Raw genomic sequence first — 26,256 nt, 5'->3', positions numbered from 1 at the left:
ACATATATTATAATGGGTTTTGTATATAATGTGATATAGGGATCCAATTTCATTCTTCTGCGTGTAGATACCCAGTTTTACCAACACTATTTATTGACACACAAGATACACCACATCCCCATTGTGTATTTTTGGCACTCTTGTTGGAGATCAATTGACTATAGATACATGGATTTATTTCCGGGGTCTCTATTCTGTTCCATTGGTTTATGTTTGTTTTATGTCAATATTTAAATAAAAATACTATACTGTTTTATTAATATAGTTTTATAATATATTTTGAAATTAGGAAATGTGATGCCTCTGGTTTTGCTCTTTGTATTCAGTATTGCTTTGACTATTCAGGGTCTTTGTGATTCCATATGAACTTGAGGATTGCTTTTTCTCTTTCTTTAAAAAAATGCCATTGGGATTTTGATAGAGCTTGAATTGAGTCATAAATCACTTCAGCTAATATGGACATTTTAACAGTATTAATTCTTCCAATCCATGAATAAGGGATATGTTTTCATTTATCCGTGTTTTCTTTAATTCCCTTCATTAGTGTTTTATAATTTTTAGTGTACAAGTCTTAACTCTTTGGTTAAATTTGTTTTATTTTACTCTCTTTGTTGCTGTTGTGAATGGGACTGTTTCCTTAATTTCCTTTTAAGATAGTTTGTTGTTTGGGTTGGAACATAACTGATTTTTGTATGTTGCTTTTTTTTTTTTATAATGATTTTTTATTATATTACGTTAGTCACCATACAGTACATCCCCGGTTTCCGATGTAAGGCTCGATGATTCATTAGTTGCGTATAACACCCAGTGCACCATGCAATACGTGCCCTCCTTACTACCCATCACCGGTCTATCCCATTCCCCCACCCCCCTCCCCTCTGAGGCCCTCAGTTTGTTTCTCATAGTCCATAGTCTCTTGTGTTGCTTTTGTATCCTACAACTTTACTGAATCATTTATTAGTTTAGTTCTAACAGGTTTGTTGTCTTTGTTTGTTTGAGTCTGTAAGGTTTTCTACATATATGTTTATATCATCTGCAAACAGAGATAATTTTACTTCTTCCTTTCTGATTTGGATGCCTTTTATTTCTTTTTCTTATTTAATTACTCAGGTTAGGACTTCAGTACTATATTGAATAGAGGTGGTGAGAGTAGACGTTCTTGCTTTTTGCTGGATCTTAGTGGGAAAGCTTTCAGTTTTCCTCATTGATTATGATGTTAGTTGTGGGCTTTTCATACATGGCCTTTATTGTGTTGAGGTAAATTCTTTCCATACTTCTTTTGTTAAGAGTTTTTATCGTGAATAAATGTTAAACTTTGTCAGATACTTTCTCTGTGTCTTTTGAGGTGCTTACGTGTGTGTGTGTTTCTTTTCTTTTCACTCTGTTAATGTGGTGTATTAAATTGCTTGATTCCCAGATGTTGAATCATCCTTGCATCCTAGGGAAAAATCCCTCTTGGTCATGGTGCATTATTTTTGCATTGTGCTGTGAATTCTGTTTGCTAGTATTTTATTGAGGATTTTTGCATCTATGTTCATCAGGCATATTGGCCTCTGGCATTCTTTTTTTTCTGATGTCTGCTTGGCTTTGGTATTAGGATGATGCCAGCCTCATAAAATGAGTTTGGAAGTGTTCTCTTTTTTTTTTTTTTTTGAAAATTTAAGAAGGATTGGTATTAATTTTGTGGGAATATATTATACTTTTATATATTGCTGATTTCAATTGAAATTTTTTCTCAAATTTCTCTCTCATCCTCTAACTACGATTTATGCTCAGGCCTGAAATTTTCTTTGTGGGAAGAGTTTTATTTACAGATTTAGTTTCAATAATAGACATTACACAATTCAGATTTTCTATTTCTTTTTGTATCAGTTTTGGTAGGTTATGTGTTCCAAGGAGTGTATCTAGTTCATCCAAATTTCAAATGTGTTAGCATAAAATTATTCGTAATGATTCTTCAAGTGTTTGTAGAATCTAGAATGATGTCTCATTTTCTCATTCCTGCTCCTAGTAATTTTTGCCTGCTTCCTTTTTTCTTATCAGACTTTCTGGGGAGATTTTAAATGTATTTTCCTTGGGTTTATTTTTTTTTCAAATTTCTAAATATATATGATTAATTTACATGCCTATTTTTTCCTAATAATACCATTGATGATCACATATATTCCCACAAAAAAGTTTTAGGTCTATCATACATGCTTCATTATGTCATATTTTCATTTTCATTTAGGCTAAAATATTTTCTAACTTCCATTTTGATTTCTTCCTTGATCCATGGGTTATTTAAAATATTATTGCTTAATTTTTAAATATTTGGGGATTTAATATATTTGTGGCTTAATCCCTCTATGTTCAAAAAGTATATTCTGTGTGATTTTATTAGTCATTTGAAATTATTTTACCTTTGCTTCATGTTCCATCCTGTGGCAGGTTTCAGTAGTGATTCCATTTGTGCATTTTGTCTCATTTGACTTTCTGTATTTTTTAAAACAATTGATGAGATAGGGTTTGCTTATTATATTCTTCAATATTCTATATTTCTATCTTTCTTGTCAGCTTATTCTGTTAGTTACTGAGAGATGAGTTAACATCTTCCTGTGTGATTGTAGCCTTGTTTGTTTCTGCTTTTAGTTCTGTTAGTCTATATATTATGTATTTTGAAGCTATGTTATTAGATGCTTCACGTTTAGATCTTAAACTTTCCTAGTGTATTTATTCTTTATCATTATGAAACATCCATCTTTGTGCCTAGTAACAATTCTTGCTTTAAAGGCCCCTTCAAGTGACATCTATATGGCTTTACCAGATTTCTTTTGGTTAGTGTTTCTCCAGTTTATTATTTTTTTTTACCATCTTTTCACTTTCAACCTTTTGTGTCCTTATTTTCAAGGAGTGTCTCTTGTGAGTAGCATTTACTTAGTTTTTCCTTTTTGATACAGTGTGACTCTGTTTATCTTTTATTTGGAGCATTTATTCTGTTTACATTTTATGTAATGAGTGACAATTTTAGTTAAAATCCATCTTATTTAAAATTTTTTGCTTTTATATCTGTTATTTATTCCTTTTTTTCTCTTTCAACATATTATTAACTGTTTTAAATTATTGTACATCCCTTCTATTAGCTGGAAGTCACATATTTTTTTATTTTGTTTTTAGTGGTTACGCTAGAAATTACAACAGCATGCACATTTGCTCTATTAGAGACTAATGTAAATTAGACCCTTTTCCCAAATTTTTAATTGAAAAACTTAGAACATTATTTCATTTACCCCATCCATCTTGTTATTTTTTCATATATTTCAATTCTTCATTTTTCAGATCCCATTTTCAAATCCCGTTATTATCATTGTTTTATTATCTTCCTACAACCAATATCCATTTAGATATACTAATATATTTACCATTTCCATAGTGTTTCATTCATTCCAAAGATTCAGACTTCAAAATGGAATCATTTTCATTCTACTGAAAAAGTTCCTTCAGTGTTTCACTTGGTGCAGTTCCAATGGTGACACATTCTTCCACTGTTATTCACCTGAAAATGTTTTAGTTTGTCTTTATTTTTGAAAGATATTTTCACTGGCTAGAGACTTTAAATTGGTCAGTTTTTTTTTTTTCAGGATTTGAAAATGTTATTTCATTGTTTCAATGCTATCATTCTTACTGTTGCTTCTTTAAAGATAATATAATGTGCTTTCTGTCCTTTTGAATATTTTGGGGGGGTTAATATTCAAAATGTATTTTATTTATTTTATTTTTATTTTTTATTATCCTTTTGAATATTTTTTGTCTTTTTTTTGCAGTTTCATTGTGATGGGCTTATGTGTTTTTTCTTTGTATATTTCTTGTTTCAGAATTATAGAATTTCTCAAATCTGTGGCTCAATGCCTTCCATCTATTTCGGAAGATTCTCATTAACTTCTCAGATATTGCTTCTGATCCATTCTTTTATCTCCTCTCCTTTTGAGACACCGATCCACATATGCTAGGTGCTTTCTCTATATGATATATGTATCTAACTATTTATCTCTTAAATATTTTCCATATTTTTGTCTCACCATATTTAGCAAGAATATTTCTTCAAGTTTATTCACCCTCTGTTTAGGTGTATCCACTCTGCTGTTAAACTTACTATAGAGTGTCTAATTTCAATTAATTCATTTCACAGATTTAGAATTTTTATCTGGTTATTTTTCATAGATTACATATCTCTTGCAAAAGTCTCCATGTTGCATTTTTTGGACCACATTACTTGCATTGTTTTGAGGTTCATGTGTGATAACTCTAATACCTGGATACATGTAGGTATGTTTTTATTACGTTTTTCTCTTGGCCCTTTTTTTGGGCACATCTAGTAATTTCTGCTTGACCACTGAATATTTCATATGAAAGTTCTCCATTAGAGGCTTCAGATGGTGTGATCGTTCTCCAGAAAGGACTTTCTTCGTCTTCTGACATGTATTTGAAGTGGGGGCAGATTGCTATAATGTACTATGAAGTTGAGCTCATTGGAAGTTGGGTTTCAGCTTTCTAAGACCTGGTCTATTTCCAATTTGCCTTTATTTCTATGGTGCAGCTCTTCAGAGATCCCTCTTTAAAGCCCATCTCCTATTGGTTTCTCCAAATCCCACTGCTTATGTGTTGACAACTACTTAAAGAACATCAGTGCAGGAAGTTGGGCTTACTTCACTGTCCTATTTCTGGACTCTTGGTCTCTTATGGCCTAGATGTCTTGGTGAGCCTAAATTCCAGTTTTTGTCTTCTTAGCCACCTGAAAGCACCAAAAGCTCTGTTAAGCTTCTCTGCTTCTTAGTCATCCCTTTCTGGTCACCTTCTTGACCTCTTCTGTTATTTGAAAACTTGCAAATATCTCAGGGGCAAAAAAAAAAAAAAATCATGGATATTGGGCATTGGGCACATCTCAGTGAGTTTTCTTTATCTCCAAGATCTTGACTCTTTAAGTCTTGGCTGTCTTGGTAGCTCTCTGCTGTCTTAAAGCAGATTATTCCAATATGGCTTTTTCTAGTTATTCTTAGGAAGAAGATTGACCTGTTATAACCAAGTCATCATAGCTGGAAGTGGAAGTAAACCTTAGACATGTATGTGAGTGTGTGTGTGTGTGTGTGTGTGTGTCTGTGTGTGTATGTGTGTGTGTAGTATCAACATAGATAAAGTATTTATGGGGTTGTGATTGATTTAACCAAAAAACTTGTAACTTATTTCCCATGATAATTGGTCAGAGTAGGGAAGTTCTCATCTAAAATCACAACTGTCATCAAGCTGTGACTTGCTTCTTTTCTTTTCCAGGATTTTGTGTCATGTATCGAGAACTACAGAAGAAGAGGACAGGAACTATATGCATCTTTATACAAAGATCATGTGCAGGTAAACAACAAGCTCTTTTCTCTGCACAGAAGACTAGAATCTACCTTGATTCTGAAATAAGGAATCAGAAGGGCTTTTGGCTTAAATTCTAGTTGGCTAAGTCAGTCATTGGTCAGCAATGATTCAGTTCTCCTTGCATGACCTGTGCAGTGGATTTGGACCCATGCTGTCAGCAGCTGAGGAGACAATGTAGCATGTTTATCCTCTTACCTACTGATTCATCCACTAGTAAGTAGGTGTCAAGAGGCCAGGGTGCCTCAGACTCTGTGCTGTGAGCTAGGGGCACAATTGTACACAGAGCAGACCCGGGCCTCGCTCTCTGGTAGCTTCACTCTATCTCTATGGGGGGATATACATTAAATAACTGCACAAGCAAATAGATCATTATTGCCTATGATGAGCAAGAGACATGGAAAATATAGGTACAATGAGAGATGATGATGTGGGGAGAATTTAACTTGCGCAGATCAGAGGTCCCCTCCAAGAAAGTGACCATTAGGTTGAGATCTGAAGGAGGAGGAGGATGGGCTGAAGTATTTTGAGGATGTGTTTTTGGCTAAGGGAGGACATGTGGGAAGGTCCTGATCAGGAAAGAGCTGGATGTGGCCAGTTGACTGGAAGAAGAAGTGACTGGGTGACCTGAGCTGGGAACGAAGAGGGGTGAAGATGAGGAAGGACTGGAGCACGAAGGGCTTGCTGCCACCTTAGGGCTTTCGAATTTTATCCTAAATGCAAGGGGTCGCCACTCACGAGGGCAGATTTAGGTAGTTAAAACAGCTCTCTAGGGGTGATTTCTGGGCAGTCAGAGTAAAGAGCATTGTCTACCATGCCAGGGAGATCTCTAGCTGAGTCTCAGATCTGCCTCTTCCCAGGCATGCAGTCTGAGCCTCAGGGTCCCCATCTCGAAGACGGGATCATACTGCCTAACTGTGAAGACTGAAGAACCAGTGTAGAGCACCCAGAAGTGGCTGGCAGGGAATACATGGCCCGTGTGTAGTTATGGAAGGGCCAAGAAGTTCATCTTCAGTCAATGCTGTTGTTAACAAAATGTTGTTTAAAAATGGTTGCTAGTAATAGAGCACAACATATAGTATTAAAACCATACTAAATATATTATTTTCTCTATGATTTCTCTGTTCCAAAGCCTATGCTACGTATAGGAAAGGCAGAGATTAACATGCCACTGCTGTGCCTGGAAGGTTCTTAAAACTCAGCAGAGGGACCAAGAGTAAAGAAATAACCACAAGCAGGGTGATGAGGCCAGTGCTAGGATGTTCTTCTGCAAAGAGAAGAGCAGTAGGGTGTAAGGAACCGTGGGCTGTGCCTGGGGTGAGGTGAGGTGGAACAGCGGGGCCAAAATGTCAGGGAAACAAAATAGGCTCTGATCAACTTAAGCCAAGTAACCTGGTCTAATTCTCTCCATATAAGCTCATTTAGGAGCCCGCACATGGCCCTGGGACTAGGGATTCATGAGATGTGTGGCCTGCACCCCAGAAACATGAAGGTTAGCAACACAGCCTCCCTGGCTATTTTGTAAAGAGGGGGCCAGTTTATCAGACTTGACAGGGGTGGAAGAGGACTCGGGGGGTCTACAGGACATGCTACTGTCAAAGCTATCAAGAGGCATTCTGGTTTCTCTGGCAGCACAGGCTCTTAAACAGACTCTCAGTTTGGAGAAGGGCCTCATCAGGGGCAACCCCCTCCACCCCAACATTGCTGACTGCACCTCACAGCGGGATGGGTGCCCTGCTGGAATATTTGCATTTTACCTGTGACCCTCAGACAGACCCTTGCATATCGGTGTCCCACCATTTGTATTCGCTGACTTCTTTCAGGATTAGCAATATGGCTAATAAATTCAATTGTTATCGGGGGAAAAATAGGATGAATCGTTTAAGATTACATTCTTTATTTATGGACACCCTTGTCACACTTATTCCATTTCAAGTTGGAGGATGTTGTTTGTCTAAATGTCCAAAACAGCATCCAGTCAAGAGTGTGAGCATCTCTCTTCTTACTGTTGGAAGAGCCTGGGAGATTTGCTTATGGCTAGGAGAGATGTGCTGTGTGGTACTTTGTAAGTTTCTGCTGGAATTTGTGAGATTGAAAGTTCATGGGGGGAAAGGACAGAACCTCAGCAGAGGCTCTGAGCCCAGAAGGAATGTGTCCGGCCTTCTAAAACATTGACCTGGCTCATTTTCAGCAGCGGGCCTGAATGGGGTTCGGATAATACTTGAGATAGTTGTGTAGAGTTTTACTGTTGGAGGTATTTTTGAGAAAATCAGTATTTTGAGGCTAATCCATAAGGATACTTTCCAAGTGTTTAAATATTTAAGACAGATTGTTTCAACATTTAGAGGAATGCAGAGGTAATCACTGTCTGCCGGAGATAATGGGGTCTGGAGCATCCACCCTGCTTTTTTAAGGGGCAATACATTTTCCCGGTGCAGGCCCCACTCCACTTCCAGAAAAGCCACGTCCAGATGCTGTAAAGAGATCAGACTTGTGGAACCTGCCATGTTCTTCAAGGACAGCTTCTCCCAAGTGTACTCTGTGAGGTCTCCCCAGGAGGGTGGGGCTACTGAGATTCAGGGATCCTGGCCCACAGGGCTCTCAGGAATAGGTGGTGTAAGACTTCTCTAACTTGGCATTTACCCACAACCGAGAGGTCTCCGGAGATGGCAGGAGCCCACAGCATGACAAGGTCACATTACCCAGTGCCCTGGAAGTTAATCCAAACATCATTATATCCCATCATTATATTACCAGTAAATCAGGCAATTCTGATATTCAGTCTCCCCAGTTTCTTGTCGCTCCAGAAGTCCTGGCAAAACCATTTCTTCTCCTCTGGCCCTGCCCAGATTCCCCTTTGCCTTCTCCACATTATATTTCTTCTCTTCCCTGCGGTCCAGCTGCTCTGGTTCTGCTCTGTTGTATGCCTAGACCATGCTGTTCTTGGGGGGGTGGGGGAGTCCTTACCATCATGTACGGAAATGCCTCATTCTTCCTGTGATGTTTTTAAAACATTCCAGGCTTTCCTGGTTAAAGCGCTTTGCAAATGCCTGCCATCCCAGAAGTAGCCTTTCTTCTAGTATGTGAGAGGCACTGTCCTGTAGCACTTTTGGGTTCTCTAGGGGCCAACAGGCTGTTGCCATTTCTTGCTCAGTTTCTGTATATCCATCAAGTGTTTGTCACAGCTCTTTCTTTCTTTTTTTTTTTAAAGATTTTATTTATTTATTTGACAGAGATAGAGACAGCCAGTGAGAGAGGGAACACAAGCAGGGGGAGTGGGAGAGGAAGAAGCAGGCTCCCAGCAGAGGAGCCCGATGTGGGGCTCGATCCCATAACGCCAGGATCACGCCCTGAGCCGAAGGCAGACGCTTAACCGCTGTGCCACCCAGGCGCCCCAGCTCTTTCTTTTTTAAAAATAAATTCAATTAGCCAACATACAGTACATCGTTAGTTTCCGATGTAGAGTTCAGGAATTCATCAGTTGTGTATAACACCCAATGTCATCACATCACATGCCCTCCTTAAGGCCCATCACCCAGTTACCCCATCCCCCATCCACCTCCCTTCAGCAACCCTCAGTTTGTTTCCTATAGTTAAAAGTCTCTTATGGTTGGTCTCCCTCTCCAATTTCTTCCCACTCAGTTTTCCCTCCCTTGCCCTATGATCCTCTGTGCTGTTCCTTATATTCCACATACGAGTGAAACTATATGATAACGATATTTCTCTGATTGACTTATTTCATTTAGCATAATACCCTCCAGTTCCACCCACATTGATGTAAGTGGTAAGATTTCATCCTTTTTGATTTTTTGATGGCTGAGTAATATTCCATTATATATAGATATAGATACACACACATATATACATATGTATCACATCTTCTTTAACCATTCATCTGTTGATGGACATCTTGGCTCTTCCCATAGTTTGGCTATTGAAAAAATGCTCCACATCACTTGGCATCAGGGAAATACAAATCAAAACCAATGAGATACCACCTCACACCAGTCAGAATGGCTAAAATGAACAAGTCAGGAAACAACAGATGTTGGTGAGGATGCGGAGAAAAGGGAACCGTCCTACACTGTTGGTGGGAATGCAAGCTGGTGCAGCCACTCTGGAAAACAGGATGGAGGTTCCTCAAGAAGTTAAAAATAGAGCTACTCTAAGACCCAGAAATTGCATGACTAGGTATTTACAGAGATACAAAATGTAGTGATCTGAAGGGGCACCTGTACAACAGTGTTCATAGCAGCAATGTCACAGCACTTTCAGATGCAAATACCAGAAACTCAGCTCAAACTGTTATGTCATACTGAAAAATCTAGGGGAAGCAAGCTTCAAGAAGAGCCGGATCCAGGGATTCGAGCTCTGTTCTAAGCAATCAGTCCTCTCTTCCCTCTTCCTCTCTTTCACACACTTCCCCCCAAACAGACACACACACACCCCCCCACGTTCACATCAGCACACACACAGCTATGTATGAGACTCCTACAACATAAAGGCGCCAGCGCACATGGATGGGGAGCCCGGTGATCTCATACTCCCAGGCTGTGCATCCTAGAAGTAGGCAGGGCTCATGCAAAGCCTGGGAGCCACTCTCTAACCAGTACAAAGGTTGTGTCTTCTTGCTGAACCATGTGCCTATGGGCTATCTCTGCCTCGGGGAGCACGGCTGATGCACGTAAAGGCACTCCGGTTCGAGGCAGGTGGCCATGACCGTGTACCCATACATCCACCTCTCTACACTGTCCGCTCCAGATGGGCTGCAGAGAGCACTGTTCCCAATCCCGGGGAAGGATGCACGTTAGCCCATCCCATTATCATCCTTCATCCCTTGGAGTAGCCGGATTTAGATGCCATTCAGGACTGAAGCCAGGGCTGGACTCAGCCCCTCCAAAGCATGGGGGACCAAAAGCAGGGAAGGGCTGGTTGCCCAGAAGAAAAGCTCATCAATGCTACCCAAAAGTTTCCATTAAGCCCCAAATCATAGCTACCTCTGACATACCAGAAACCCTGTCTCTCAGTCTCTGGTGTGGCATTTGGCTCTATCAAGCTTTAAACTGAAAGGGGACCTTACCTGGTGCAGAAACATGGGCATCACAGAGCACCTTGCAGGTGTGGGAACTCAGGGCTTTTCTGTTTGGTCATCTCATGCCCTCTGTCCTGGGACCACCTGTAGCTTTCTATCACGGACTAAATAATCACTCATCTCTGAGAGGTCTCACCACTGACACACGTCTGTCTGGCCACAGGTATTCCAGACAACTTATTTGCCCTGTGATGAAGATTCGGGCAGCCGTGAACCCTCAGGCTGCATGGGTAGATCATTGGGGGTGAAGAGGATACTCTTAAAAGACTAATTTTAAGTCCAGGGTGGACAACCCAATAGTTTGGGATTGTTCATGCTCTCTGAAGCTCTATGTTATTCCAAGCCCAGTGGCAATCTCCAAGGAGTTGAAATATTTTTCTCAAATGAGTATTCATTTCATATAGCCTAATCCCTGTAAAAGGCTTTGGACAGGCATTATTTTTCTGGAGTTCCTTATGAACCAGTTGGAATATTATGTAAAATGCTGTAACTATTTTGGATAAGAATTTAAGAAACAAAATAATCTTGCTTTGAAATAGGATTTGCTTTATTCACAGTAATAATACTGTTTATGCCAGGCAAGTCACTACGTAAAACTCTTGAAAATATTGTCTCATTTAATCCTTCCATAAACCCATGGTTTTATTATTATTGTAATATTATTAACTGCATTTGGTGAGGAAGCTGAAGCCCCTTTATACCAGACTACTGGGGAAAAGCAGAAACACCATGACAACCCAGCTCCATCTGACGCCAAAGACCATGGACTAAGCACTGTATTGTCTGCTATATTTTCTTTATTTTTTTAAGACTTTATTTATTTGAGAGAGAGAGAGAAAGAGAGGATGAGCCAGGGGAAGGAGCAGAGGGAGAGGGAGAAGCAGACTCCCTACTGAACAGGGATCCCGATGCGGGGCTCGATCCCAGGACCCTGAGGTCACATGAGCTGAGCCGTAGGCAGACGCTTAACCAACTGAGCCACCCAGACTCCCTGTTGTATTTTCATGGGAATTTTCTAGTTCCAAGAATGATTTACCTGTTCCAAATGGCCCACATTTACAGGCCTAGCTCTAAGTCCGCCATGCCAGTCTTTGAAGTAATAGCATCAGAAATCATGAGTTAATAGAATGAGGGCAGGCCCTCAGGAAAGGAATCAGCAGGCAGACTTAAGTGGAGGCTTTGGAATCAGATAGATTGGGTTTGAATCTCAGCTCCATCACCTGGTGGTCCTTGGAGAAGTCATTTCTCCTTTCCCAGACTTGATTTCTTTATGAGGATAATAGGAATTCTTTACAAGTTTCAAGTTTCACTCGTGGTGCCACTGGGTAGAGGATATGAGATGCAGCAGGTGAGGGGCTCGGCCCTAATGTATGATAATGATTTTTTTTCTCTTTATGTTAAGTTTATGAGATCTGTGCTTCTTGTCACTAACACTATCACCTTTTAGTTTTCTGAAAACTTAAAATCAAATTTTAGGGCAAATGCCATCAAGTATTTGAATAATTGCAAAATTTCACCCTGCAGACAAAGCTGATTCCACTGTTGAAACAGACAGGTGTCAAAGTTCCCTTGGCAGGTGATGTTGAAAACTTCAGTGTGGCATACAAAAGCAGTTTAGGGGTATATTTTATAGAAGGTTCGAGTTACACTGTAGCAGAAGGTGTGTCAAGTGTCACGTATGCAAACTATGAAGATTGCATAGGTAAGGGATTATTTTCAGTTATATCAAAGGTTTTAGCTTTTATGAACATTCTAGAACTCTTCAACATTCTAGAGTCCTATGATATTAGGATTTAAAAGACCCTTAAACAACATCTAGGCCAAATCTCTCATTTATCAGTTAGAGAATCTGAGGTCCAGAGACAGGAATGACTTGTTTAGATCTACCAATTGTTGGCAGATTTACTAATCCCCCACACCTCCGGTCCAGACACTGAAAGGAGTATCCTCAGCATCATTTTTGAAGAGTAGGGTCTGTGGTGAGATTCTACGTTCCGTTTATAAAATAGCTGTCCAATCTACTCTGATGAACAGTCCCAGGACCTTTGGGACTAGTTGTGCTTTGCACAGCACCCAGCAGTTACATTGCTCTGAAGGCCAAAGGGCAGATGGTTTTTCTCCTCCTTTGACCTGGATTAAATGGTCTCAAAGCTAAAAAACTGATCTCTTCTCCTGGCCTAGTCCTGGCTCCAGAGTATATTACACACCCTCAGGTGTGCAGGGCCACCTAGAAGGGGTTATTTCTCTCGAACAGTTAAGTGGGCTTGGCCTGTTCACCCCCAAGCCCATGAGAAATGTGTCCAGGAGTGACCCCGTCCTTCTGCTTTCCAGAGGCAGAGATGTGGCAACGTCAAGGCAGCCAACGCCTGGGCCAGGATTCAGGAGCAGCTTTTTGGGGAGCTGGGCTTGTGGGGCCAGAGAGCAGAAGCCACACTTTGCTCCAGGTGGGAACTGGACTGGAGAGAAGGACCAGCTCGCATGAGGAGACGCATCAGACGCTTGTCTCCCCTGGAAACTCTGAGTTCGGAAAGGTTCAAGGTAAGAGTTTAACGCAGCAAACCAATGATGCTTCCAGGCAGGAAATGTGTAGGGAAGTGATCTCCTTTGCTTTTCCTTCCCATGCTCTCTTCATCAGGAGTGCTTTGAGAATGCTTTGGCATGGGCAGGCAGGAGAGGTCCTGTGCACAGTTAAATGTAGGAGTGCTGTAATTTATTCTTGATGCCATTTAACAGAAGAAAAGAAACACTCTTTCTCCCTGGTACATAGAAGGGTTGCTCTAACCACAGCCTGAATGAATAAGTAAATGAGTGATTGAATGAATAGTGGAGTGGTTCATTCTGACACCACTAACCCAGGACAACACGGACATCCACAAAAGTCCAGTGGGATAATCTGAACATCAGTGTTTGCAAAGAGCCTAGTGATGGCCATTGTGTGTTTGTACAAATTATTGGCCATGGAGCAGTCATAACCAGCCCTGCTATGGGCATTATCACACAACCAAATCTCGTAACAGGTTTTACAGTGGAAATATCTTGAACCCAGCTGTTTCTGCAAGCTTGAGCTCATGACCCATGTAATCCAAACAACATTGAGGCCATATTGGATTCCCAACCAACGGCATCTAGGTAGTCCCTGGGAGTTACCTGTGATGAAGTTTGAGCTCTGTGTTGTCAAACTGACAGTGTTGCCTTTTAAAGAATGGGGAGCTGGTTGGATTAGGAGTGGATATGGAAAAATTTGTTAATAGTTCTTTCATGTCCTCGTTGAACAATTCCAATTCAAGATATTCTAGAAGGCAGCCTTCCAGACACTAGAATGCAAGACATTTCCTTCTGCATTCATCCTGAGATACAATGTTGGGTTTATTCTCTAGTCTGTAACCTCAAGATCTTTTATCCACTTTAAATCCTTTATAAAACTTAATGAAAAAAATTATATTTCATTTACACTTGAATTTTTAATGTACTCTCAGTAAACCTCTGGTTTTATATAGTATTTTTCCCTCAATACATTCCTTAGGAAGTGGAGGCAGGAAAAATAAGTATCCTGCCCTCTGTGCTAGTGACAAAGTCAAAATCTGGCCAGAAAACCTGGTCTCTGGTCTTTCAGGCTGCCCAGCCCCAGATCCTGGGCCTGGTCCCCTCTCCAGGGTGGCCCATACCACAGACATCCGGGATGCTATTGAATCCCATTTTGGCATCATCTTTGGTAATTACTGTAAGTCCTACTTAATGGAAGATTGTGGGTTTTTTCCCCTTTGACTCGGGACCATGAATACTTGCATTTTATTGTGGTCCTTTAGGATTTAGCTCCCTCCCTTTTGCATCTAAGACTAGAGTATATGAGTAATTCCAGGGGGTCACGTGCATGTGTGTGTGTTTGTGGGTCTGTGTGATGGGGTGGGGAGCACAAGAGTAGTCTTCGGATTTCATTTCTCTTTTCTCTGGTTTTATTTCAGGAATACCAAGACAGAAACGGCAGTGTTTCGGAAACAAATGTTGAAAAGCAAGGTATTTCATTTATCTGTTTAGCTGTTTTTTCATTCGTCATTAAACCACTTCTTGGCTTTATTTAATATGAAATAATATTTTGGAGAAGAAAATGCTGCCAGTCTAAAGTAGGTGGTGCTAAGACTCTTTTCTTTACTGTGCTCTCCAGAATAAGGAGGAACCAAGAATTTTACGTTAAGGTTGTAACAGTAAGAATTTTATCTTGTCAATTTGCTATATCAGAGAGACCTTAAAAGTATCCCCAAGTAATACAAATACACGCTCGGTATGTGACCCAAAATACATAGGAAAAAATAAGAAAATGCTTTAAAATAAAAATGGTTTAAAGAGGTATTTGTACTTTTTACACTGAATTCTGATGATAACAATGACAGCTACAATAGTCATTATTATTTCCCAGGCTAAAAAAAAAATACTTTGAGTCATTTTTGATATTTACACTTACTCTTTATTTGTATAATTCTCATGGAGAAATTTGGTTGGGTTGGCTTTGCTGGAAATCCTGGGTTTATTTTCAGAGGTCATTTGGCATGACCACATCCAAGCACCCGTGCACACACGGAAATACAACACGCACATGCGCACAGACACCTGCACTCTATTCTAGACTGTGTTTCTGTCTTTGCTTCAAACGCTCCCTGTTTGTGAGTTTCATTGTCTCCTGAGGTGCAGCTAGGGTCCTATCCTTAACCAAGTGACAACTTCGAGCGCTGATCAAACTTGTCTCATTTAGTGCCCAAGTACTGGATTTGGCATTGAGCTTGCTGTCTTGCCAGTCTGCAGTAACTGTGCCCGGAAGTGAGGGTGCTGGACCCTGAACCCAGGTTGATTTGGGGGTCCCACTGTGGCACAGGACTTGGGATAATGTCGTAATGCCCATTGGCTTCTCTTCTCTTTACCCTAAGCCTCACAGCTCCAAGATCAGAGGGGGAGTCTACAAAGATTGCGGTGGTGGAAAGCATGTGCTGATGTGGACTATGGGCATGGGCTGTTCAGTCCCCTCGTCCCGATGTGCAGACCCCTGCCCCCAGTAGGGACCTCAGCCAGGGAAGAAGAAAGGGCTATGGTTCTTCCCTGTGCTTCCCTGGGTGTCTATATCTATACAGTGTTCTCTGTGCATGGGGGAAACCAGCAGACACTTTCATTCATCCAACTGAGAGACTCCCAGGTGGGGAGGAGCTCAAAGAGGTGAGCATCTTAGCACAAAGAAAATGGCCAGTAGCCCCTCAACTTTGCAGTCACGTGCTATGCGCCTGCCTGCTTTCGGCAAGTGGACATTTAGGACGGGGTCGGGGAGCAGGATCCAGAAACCATGCGGTCTGTGCTCAGCTGGAACCCAAATGCCTGTGCCCAGGAGTTCGTGCTTGGGAAATAATCTGGGTGTGGACACACATGACCACAGCACAGCGCACTCATGCTAGAAATAGAAACTGTCTGTGCCTCTGAAAAATTGGAGATGGATTAGGTGATTCTGAAAGAGCCACACAATAGAATATTATATAGCTGGTTTAGGTGAGTTTAAAGAACTTTTAATGGAATGAGAAAGTGCTCATAATCTCAAAAAAATTCTAGAAAAGAGGGGGCGCCTGGGTGGCTCAGTCGATTTAGCTTCTGCCCACAGCTCTGGGATCGAGCCCTGCATCAGGCTCCCGTCTCGGCAGGGAATCTGCTTCTCCCTCTCCCTCTACCCCTCCCCTCTCCTTGTGCTCTCTCTCACTCTCTCAAAATAAATAAATAAAATCTTTAAAAAATTCTAGAAAAAAAAAGTAGACGCAGCATGATTCTTATGATATCAAAAAATCATGTGTGTGTGTGTGTGTGTGTGTGTGTGTGTGTACATGCGTGTGCAGGCAGGCACATAGCTATACGTCCAGAGAAGATATTAGAAGTAAAGAACCCAAATTGTGAACAGGGAAGAGAAACAGACTTGGTTCAGATTCGGCCTCTAGTTCTTTGTGACCATATGACCTTGAGCAAAGTAATTGGCCTCTTCCACTTTTCCCCGATTGTGAAGGGAGGTTGAAATAGAATCTGCAACCCCATAGGAGTAGGTGAAAAAAATGTCACCCAAAGCATCCAGCACAGAGAAGGAGCTTACTTACTCCATCTGAGCTCTTGTTATTAGCAGTATGTCTGGGTGCATGAGCCATACTTGTTTTACTTCTCAAATATTTTAAATTTATTCTCACAATTTTATGGATTTTCCAAGTTTTTTTTTTTTTTACACTAGGATCATAGTGCATCCATAATTAGAAAAAAAAACCCCACTCTTTTAAAAGAATGAATAAGTGAAATTCAGAAAAAAACAGATTCTAAATGACCCTAAAAGGAATTTCTCTATTGATTAATGAGGGTGAATTTTGAGATGTTGCCCTGTGGTCACTCTGGAGCTACAGAGCAGCCAGACCTGGGCACACCTTCCAGAATAAATCAGCCTAACAGTGTGTTGACTGCACCACAGGGTCAGAGGGGTGATGTCCACTTTAGTGAGGGACACGCTGAGATCCACACCACTCACCCCTGCCCTGAAACCTTGCAGTTTCTCTCAGTGACTCAGGCCCACACTATGCACCATCCCTTGTAAGTTCAAGTGGCTTACACCAAAAACGTGTGTCCCTTTATGCTGCTGCAGATGACCTGACACCAAAGGAAGCTGAGAGCAGAAGAGAGGAGGTGGCAGTGGACTGCACCCAGCTGACCTTCTTCCCTGCCTTACGTGAAAGTCTGCACTCCGAAGATTTCTTGGAACTATGTAGGGAAAGACAAGTTATTTTACAAGAGCTCCTTGATCATGAAAAGGTAATATAGCCCATCACAATTGTTCTTTAAAAATTATCAGACATGAGATCAAGCTTTCTTCATTCACGTGGGAGGTGATATTTCTCTTCATTATAAAAAAAAATGAGCAAAAAGAACAGGCCTGCTTCTAAATTGTTGGGCCCAGAGCAGGGGCACAAATGGAAACTGACAGACCCTGCACTGAGATGTTTAAAAGATATAAATTAAGGGGCACCAGTGTGGCTCAGTTGGTTAGGTGTCTGCTTTCTGCTCAGGTCATGATCCTGGGTCTTGGGACCGAGCCCCACATAGGGCTCCCTGCTCAGCGGGGAGCCTGCTTCTCCCTCTGTCTGCCGCTCCCCCTGCTTGTGCTCTCTCTCTCTCTCTGTCAAATAAATAAATAAATAAAAGCTTTTTTTAAAAAAAATATACAAATCAAGCTAATACACTGTTATGAAATATGCTCTAACTTCCAACACTGACCTTTATAATACCTGGAAGACCTGGAAGTTTTCAGATTTAGAATTCTTGATATCATTTGGCACTTTGGCTCCCTGCCTGCAGTCTGACCACCTTGAGGGATCCATCCCACATTGAATGTGGATGTGTTTGGACACTCAGCCCATAGGTCCAGGCTGTGCCTGCACTGCTCACCCTGCCACCAGCCTCCCCTGGGTGCCCACTTAGGCTTAGGGGTGAGCACACTTATGGTCCTGTCAGCCCTCCGCAGGGTGGACCTGGAGAAGATGAGTGCATGGGCCAGGGGGCAGGCTGGGCAGTTAGCAGGGAAGTCCGCAGCCCAGGATGCCTGGAGTGGGGTTGGAGGACCCACGGCATGGCTGCCTGGTGTGACTGGACTAGGGCCGGAGGGATCCTTAAAGTATGGACCCAGCAGAGGATTCCTCTTACCCAAATCTAAGGAAGGCATGGAAGATGAAGTTTATGTCTTAGAGTAAAACAGCCTGAGCTCAAATCCCAACTTGGCAACGTACTAAATTGCATGTTACCTAACCTTTGTGAGCCTCAATTTTTCTTATCTTTAATAGCGAATGTAGAGCAACCATTTCATAAAATTCTTGTAGGTCTACCATGAGACAGTGTAAGCAAAGAGACTGCTCAGAGCTGGGCACACGTGAGGTAGCCCATTTAGGACCAGCTCTCTTCTCTTGCTAAAGGCTGGGTGGTTTAAGGGCCTCCGAGTCCCACCCATCAACCCTTCCGTTCACGACGTAAGAGAAGGAGATGCACCAGCAGGACAGAGGAGCGGGCAGGGTGTGGCCCGGAGGCCGTGCAGGGACTACGCAGAGATGAGCGTACGAGAGCTGAGGGCTAGTCTGGTGGATGAGAGTGGATCCGGACTAAGGGCCACCGAGTAAGCAGCCTGGATTTCCAGGAGCAGGTGCCGAGCTCAGCGAGCCTGTGAGGGGGCATCAGCAGGTGCAGACATGAAGCCTGTCCTTTCCAGGGCCGGGTTCCTTGCAGAGGCTCCCGGGGGTGTTAAACTGGGATTTGCTCCTTGTAGGGATTGGAGAGAAGGGGGCCGGCTTGAAGTGCGTTGCCAAATGGTCTGCTGCAGCACTTTTATCAAGTTCCTTAGCTGCTCTCAGACTGGGGTCAGAGTTTAATCCGCGCCATCTTGTAACATCATCCTTCTTACACCTGCTTACTCCAAAGCTTGCAGGCATAGAGCACATTTGCAGTCCCGATCACAGCTCGCTACCTATGACTGGGCTCGTGCTGGTGCATCTACCTGCACTGCCCTGGCCGCTGACTCTCTGAAGCCCATCTGGACCGCCTCCCGCTCTGGGACCTGAAGTACCTGCGGTCTCCATTGCCTCACCCCTACCCTTGCTCCTGGCACACACACTAACCTTCCCCGCTTCACCTGTCTACCTCTCTCACTGCACTGATGCCCCTTAACAGGGAACCACTGGGTACCTAACCTCAGGCATGCCTGGAGTAGACATTCAGTAAACACTGATGAATGAAGATCTGTTAAATTCATGTTCATTTTACTTTGATTATAGAAGTAAAGTAGGTCTACTTTATAAAATCTTTAAAAATGGAAATCAAAATGTGTGTGTATATATATATATATATCACATATACACACACATATACATTTATATACTGTGTGGTATTCATAATACCCAGCTGCTGAGGACTAACAGCTGATAACGGTTTGGAAATTAATATAGGATTGTGCTCATTTGAGAAATGCTTATTTAGTAAATGTGTAATCAATTGAAAAACAGCTAGGGGATCAATGTTTTTTTCTATAAAAACTTTTCTTTGCCTTATGGCCTTAAAAGATTATGTAAAGCAGGGGGCAGCTTTACCCCCAGGGGACATTTGCCAATGTCTGGAGACATTTTCAGGTTCATGAGTTGCTGGGGAAGGGATGCTGTTGACCTCTAGTAGGCAGAGACCGGGGATACTGTTAACTATCCTACGAAGCCCAGGACAGTCCCTCCCTCCACCAGAAAAGAACTATTCAGTCCAAAATGTCTACAGTGTGAAGGTGGAAAACCGCGATAGGCAGGGTGCCTCTTAAGCCGATGTCATGTTCAGCTATCCCCTCCTACAATCTTGACAGGGTAAGGAAGTATTGGATTGTATGTGTCCATATTGGTTATTTTCATCGTTCTGATAAGAACAGGTCAGTGGCTTTGCTTCTGCTTGGTGTATTGATCTTCCGTTGCTGCCGTAACACACGACTACAAACTTAGTGATTATAAACAGCACATTATCATCTCAGAAGTCCCAGCACAACATGGTTCCGCTGGTTCTCCGCTGAGAGTCACACAGGGATGAAAGCAAGGTGTTGGCAAAGCTACATTTCTTTCAAGAGGTTCTGGAAATGAATCCATTTTCAAGCTTATCCAGGTGTTGGCAGAATTGGGTCCAAATGCTTCTATAGGACTGAGGTCCCCGTTCCTTTGCTGCCTGTCGGACAGGGATCATTCTCAGCCTCTAGAGACCACCCACATCCTTTGCCTTGTGGCCCTTTCCTCCTTCCTCAAAGCCGGCCACTACAGGGCAAGTCCTCTCCCCCTTCAGACCTTGCCGGCCCCCTTCTGCCTCCCTGTCACATTACATCTCTCCCACTAGCCAACTCTTCTGCCCTCTTCTGTTGCTAAGGGCTCATGGGAGTACATTGGACCCAGCAGGTCATCCATGACAACCTCCCTATTCTAAAGTCTGCTGATCTGTACCTTAATTTTTTCTGCAGGTTCTTTCAAGCAGCACCTAGATAAGTATCTGATGGGTACATCGGGGGTGAGGTTCCTGGGGGACATCTTTGGAATACTGCCTACCATTTAGTATCACTTGGGGTCCATATCCTACCTAATCCAAGTCCTCAGCTTCCAAGGGGAGCTTCTGTGGGTAGCCTGGCTCCCGTATACTTCCCAAGGCCAGCCCGGGCGGAGGGCAACATCTGGAGTTCACCGTCACAGCCAAGAGCTAGTCTTAGCCTCAGTGTATGCAGCAGGTGGGTGACATTGGTAAGTGTCCTGGCCTCTGAGAGTTTTATTTTTGCTGGTTGTCCCACTCAGTGGCATTTCCCTCAGGGGTCCTGTTGGAGGTGGTGGGGGGCAAGAGCCTAAAGGCCACAGGTGACTGACTTTGCCAGCCCCCAAGAGGCAGGACAGGACCAGGAAGAGACTGTTCTCTCATCTTCCCCTGTCTTGTACTTAAACCTCAGTCTTCCTTGGTCTCCGTGTCACACAGCAGAAGCACCACACGTGGCTTGTTATGGTAGCAGGGATCTCCAGGCTGTGCAGACAGGAGCACGCTGAACCCAGCAGCGGCTGCGAACAAGAGCATTCGTGTTTCTACTTAGCACTTGGTATATCCCCTTGCCTGCCTGGAGGGGACAGCCTGGGGGCAGGGGCCCAAACAGATGTCAGCTCCCTGGAACCAGAGACTGAGCAGCTGAAAGGTCAAGGTGATTCCTGCCATTATCTGGACATTTGTTCTTTGCACAAGTTGTTTTGATTCGCTTCATTGGGTTGTGCTTGTTGCCTCTGGTTTCATGGTAAATTACGGGAGAGGTTATTTCCTGATTCAGCCTGAGTTTCTCCAAGATCAATGGAACCAAACCACTGGACGCATTTGCTCCCTGGAGAAGGAGGTGTGGGAGGAGAGCAGCCAGGGCCACACGGGCAGGCTCCTGATGGTGGGGTCAGTGGGGGGTGGGGCAGAGGCTGCAAGCCGACTTTGTACAGACCCCACTTACCCAATCCCACCTCCACCACGTACAGACCTAATGACTTTGAGTAAGTAATGGAACCACTTCTGACCTCATTTGCTTTATGTTTAAAATGGGGTTATACTCCTTGACTGACCAGCATTGCGTGTCCCTACCCAAAACTCTGTGCTCCATGCAAGGGGAGCTCTCAGTGGGTAGTATCTTATCACTGTAGGCCATTGCTCCTCCTTTAATAGTACCTCAGGATTTGTTCTCTCACTCCAAGAAGGAAGGAGATATGGGGTGCAAACCCAGGTGCCTAATTCATGGCCCTGAGGAAGTGGGAAAGGGCCTGTCAGTGCAAACAATGAAATGCTCTGATTCAAACCTGGCGCCCGCCGGCCTGACCCCTGGGGTGCTCCTGTGAGGCGAGGTGCTGCAGGGGCACAATGCAAGACTCAAGGGGTCTGAGTGAGGCTGTTGTCCTGCTGCCATGGTGGAGAATGAGGCAGAGAGTCAGCGAGGAGCCTAGGAGAGACCTGGCCCACTGGGGTGGGGCCCCCATGGGAGTTCCTGCACCCACCACAAAATGCAACATTCTGTGAGAAAGAGGGAAGTTGGCAGGCTTGGGGCCTGAAACAGAAGGAGTCCCTAAACTTGAAGCATGGGGCAGGAAGGAGCACGGGGAAGCAGGCCGCAGGAAACCGAGAACATCCTGGGAGTCAGGTCTAGACTAACAGCTCTCCAAGGAGCAGGCCCTGGCTGGCTGTGGGGGGGATGGACCCGCCCTGACGGGCCCTCCTCCCCTCCCCCACCTCCACCAGCCAGGTGCTCATGGTCTGTGCCCCCGCTCCCCGCTGCCTGTAGCCGAAGCCGCCTTCCGAGCAGTCTGTCCTGGTGTCTGGTGCAGGCCCACCGCACTCTGCCCACTCTGCCGCCAGCACCACCTCAGCACATGGCTGTCATCATTGCCGAGTCTTCCTGTGGTTTCGTTACAGGCAGGGACAGGCTTGCACTCATCCTCGTCCTTCCCTTTTCTGCCATGAAGCATGTGTGCTGACGAAAGGTCTGCCACACCGGAGAGTGCCACTGTGTCAAGAGGCGGCTGCAGGGAGCCAGCCAGGGGTGCAGGGCTCAGGGAGTGGGCCGACGGCCTGTAGCCAAGACCTGGACTACTCGGGGGTCCCTGGAGACCTGGCTAGTGGGCGAGCCCCTCTGTGAGCAGGAGGGCTTCCACAGCAAATCCACCACTAGCACCAGGAGGCCGATGCTGGCAGTTCGTGCCCTGGAGGGGAGCTGGGCACAGGACAAGTGCTCAGACTGGACTCAGAGCCTCCCTTTGCTCTTTGTTTATCGCTGTTAGTGGCAAAAAATGTCACTAGCTGGATGTCTGGAGCTTGCTCTGTGTGCTTTCGCTACAGCACTTCATCTAGTCTCACGCCTGTGGGGGTGGCTGTTACTTCCCTTTCCCTGGTGGTGACAGTTGGGCCTGGAGGGCCTGCTAGCTGGAGTTGCTGGGATCTGAGCTCAGATCTGTGTTGCTCGAAAGCCATGTGGCTCTCCATGCTCTCCCAGCTCACTGTGTTGAGCAAGTTATACTAACGCCCTACTGCCCTGTTCCCATACTGGGGCTCAGGCATGTTGGCTCCAGGCCCTGTTGTGCTTCTTTTGTAAACTTTCTGGTTAGCAGTGGTCCAAGCGGGCAGGCCTCCAGGTCCCTTACCACACACGGCATGTCTGCCCAGGACACAGCGTGCTGAGCACATGCCAGGCCGCCTGGCCGCCTGCTCATGCCCTCGCCCGTGGTCCACTGCGGCCTTCATCTCCCGTGCACTTTCCTTATTGTCAAGGACAGGAGCTGGATGTTGAGAAAGGAGGGATTGTTGCACTGACCCCTGTCCTCCGAACATGTTCTGGCAACAAAGTTTGCACATGGCAAGTGTGTATGTATATTTGGAAGGAGGGGGTGGTATCCTCTGTCTTTCTCAGGCTGTCACTTTCTGCCTGTATGGAGACAGTTTGTAGCCAGCATTGGTTGTAAGCTGGGATTCCTCTAATTCACACGTCTCCATTAGACCTTTTGGGTCCATGCTTTTTGTCAATTTCTCAGTGAAAGCACAGCCACACAGGGCCGTGAGGCGGGTGTGCATCTGCGCTCAGAAAACCTGCCGCCAACGAGCCATGGTATAAGCTGGCCACCCCACGGCGAGCCCCCGGTTTCCCCTCCCCTGCCACCTCAGAAGTGCTTTGCCAGAACAGTCTAGGAGACTCTCCGGGTTGTAACCTCTTTCCAGGCCTCTGGGGGGCCTGTTCCTGCCAGAGACTCCAGGGGGATGCAGGCAGGCCTGGGGCTCCAGAATGACAGCGGCTTAACTCCTGTCTGTGGCGTGGGAGCTCTGATTGCCCCCAGCGATACCTGCGACAGTAATTACTCTGCTCTACCTTTGCGTCATTGATTAATGATTCCCAGAACCACAAACACATTTCTCTGCGAATAGCTCCGTTTGACATGAGAAGCGGTATATTTAATGCATGTTAATTATGGGCCTGAGTCAGCCACTGTGCTGTTGGGGATGATGCTTTGTATCCTGCCACCTGAGCTGCTCTTAGAGCTGAGGCTCCACGTGGCAAAATGGGCTTCCAGAGTCCTGTCCAGAGTCAGGACTCAAGTGGCAGTTGTTTTTGCTGTTGCTATTCTCTTTAATTATATGAAAAACAAAAATTATTTTTTATACAAACTCAATGTGAAGTATTAGCTTGAGTTTGCTCGCAGGGAATCAGGTCAAAGGGAGTAAATTTTTGCTCTGGACAGCAGAGAGCAGCATCAAGCTCTTCCCAGGTATTTTGAGATGAGGCCATTTATAGAAAGTGAAGAAGCGTGTTAACCTTTCTAGGTGGTAACTTCCCGCCCAGGCAGGTGAATGGCCAGGACTGACTCTAAGATGCAGAGCTGGGTGTGTCCCTACTTCACACCTTCTGTGACCCTCTTTGGCATACTTTGTGCACAAGGCCGCTCCCAAGCTGGTCCTGCCCCTCCCTGCACGTGTCTCTGTCACCCTTATGTACACACACACACACACACACACACACACGCTCACACCTGACTTTTGACTCTAACTGTTCACAGCTACTTATGATCTCCAAACATGTCCAGCTAGTTCAAGACTTTGTGTCTTGGAATGCTTCTCCCCTGGTTTTGTCCTCTTTACTCCAGGGTCACCTCCTTGGGGACCATTTCTACGAGGTCAGCCCTGCCCCCATTCTCACCCCTGTCTGGGCCAGACAGCCCCCTGTGTGTCCTGAGTGCTTGTGTTCCCCCCTCTGCATGCCATGCTGCGACAGTCGATATTCTCTTTCCTGTCAGACCATGAGCATTGTCAGGGTGGACTTTGTCTCCCTCCACGCCCAACAGTGCATGGGACACGCACTAACCATTCAGTGCAGACCTGGTAAATGAACACAGGAACGAATGAAGGCGTTACGAGCAATATGCTGATATGAGATGAGACTTCCTCCTTCATAGCCTCGCTGGCGTCTGGGAGTCAGCTTCTCAGAGTATGGTCTTCAGATGACCTGCGTCAGAATCAGGCTGCTTAGCAAAACGCAGATTCCAGGCCCCACTGCATACCTGCTGCACCAGAACATCTGGGAATGGAGCCTGGGAATATGAACTTTAACAGGCTGCCCAGGTGATTCTCACTCATTCTCTTTGAATAAATGCCCGAGATCCACAAGTCCAGGTTTTACAATTTTCAGAGCTGCCCTGGCTAGAAATGTGCTCCAATTTCAGTCAGTCGCCAACGAGCAATCCTTAGTACATGCGGCTTCCCTAGACTCTGTGCTTTGAACAGTCCTCAATGCGTTTCACATGATGCTGGAACAATTTCTGTCCTTTCCATCTGGTCTCATCTGAGCCAGCCGTGAAAGACGGGGAGGCTCTGCTGTGTGCAGGCTTGCCTGTGGAAGTGGCACCTGCGGGCAGGCAGGGGGCATCCCCGCTCCTTGTCTCTGCCTGGAAAGATGAGCTGCTGTAAGGAGAGCCACACATTCTGCTTCTTCTCAGATTTGCCGAATTGATATAAAAATTATCTCTTTCTTGTTTTATGATACATTTTTTGAATACTTGTATGACCGAACGCTCCATTTAAAACTGATCTAGATGCCAGGGTTCACAGGTAACCAAAATAAATGGAATTTATGTAGTCTCTCCCCTTATTATACTTAACTTTTTTGTGGCAATCGGTACATTTTTGAAAAATCAGAATACTTATTCCATATGCCGGGAGAACAGGATGCACTGATACCAGGGCCTAGGCGAGCAGAAGATGTACAGAAGGGACATGTGATCCGCGTGAGCAGGGCTGAAGCTTCCTTTACTGTAGATCCGCACAGGTGCAAGGAAATGTACGCATCTGCTCTGTTCCGGGGTGTCTCAGACGGCTCTGCACCTCGCTTTTTCTGCCCATCAGATTAGGGCATTGCACTAACTTGCAGACTAATACTGCTGGAAGAACCGCAGAGGGCCCCAGCTGACCTTCCCCTTTTGCAGATGTGCACACTGAGGCCTGACATGCTGGCAGGGGCTGCCATGGAATGTCCCAGCAAACTGTTGGCCCTGTAACTTCAGCTCTGGGATTTTTGGATTTCCAGCCAGCCTGTTCCTTGTCATACATGGGGCCAAGTACGGCCACATACTTAGTGACCCACCTGCCAGGAGGAATGATATATTATCTAGCCGACCTCCAAACCATTCTACTTCTGAAGCAGAAGTTCCTCTCTTTCT

The 26,256-nt window shown here is 44.5% G+C and overlaps 1 protein-coding gene across 1 annotated transcript in view; it reads left to right on the top strand.

Annotated features, from left to right (window-relative positions):
* WDFY4 (WDFY family member 4) overlaps positions 1 to 26,256 on the top strand; it is a 282,866-nt gene that overhangs the window by 167,031 nt on the left and 89,579 nt on the right. The window contains exons 40-43 of the mRNA XM_040624184.1: positions 5,308 to 5,385; positions 12,821 to 13,027; positions 14,452 to 14,503; positions 17,136 to 17,302. Of these exons, the coding sequence (XP_040480118.1) occupies positions 5,308 to 5,385; positions 12,821 to 13,027; positions 14,452 to 14,503; positions 17,136 to 17,302 (504 nt within the window). The remainder of the gene's footprint in view (positions 1 to 5,307; positions 5,386 to 12,820; positions 13,028 to 14,451; positions 14,504 to 17,135; positions 17,303 to 26,256) is intronic.

Source organism: Ursus maritimus, unplaced genomic scaffold (genome assembly GCF_017311325.1).
Source record: "Ursus maritimus isolate PB19 unplaced genomic scaffold, ASM1731132v1 scaffold_7, whole genome shotgun sequence".
Lineage (NCBI taxonomy): Eukaryota > Metazoa > Chordata > Mammalia > Carnivora > Ursidae > Ursus > Ursus maritimus.
Note: the sequence above shows the minus strand (reverse complement) of the source record. Positions and strands in the feature narration are given on the sequence as shown.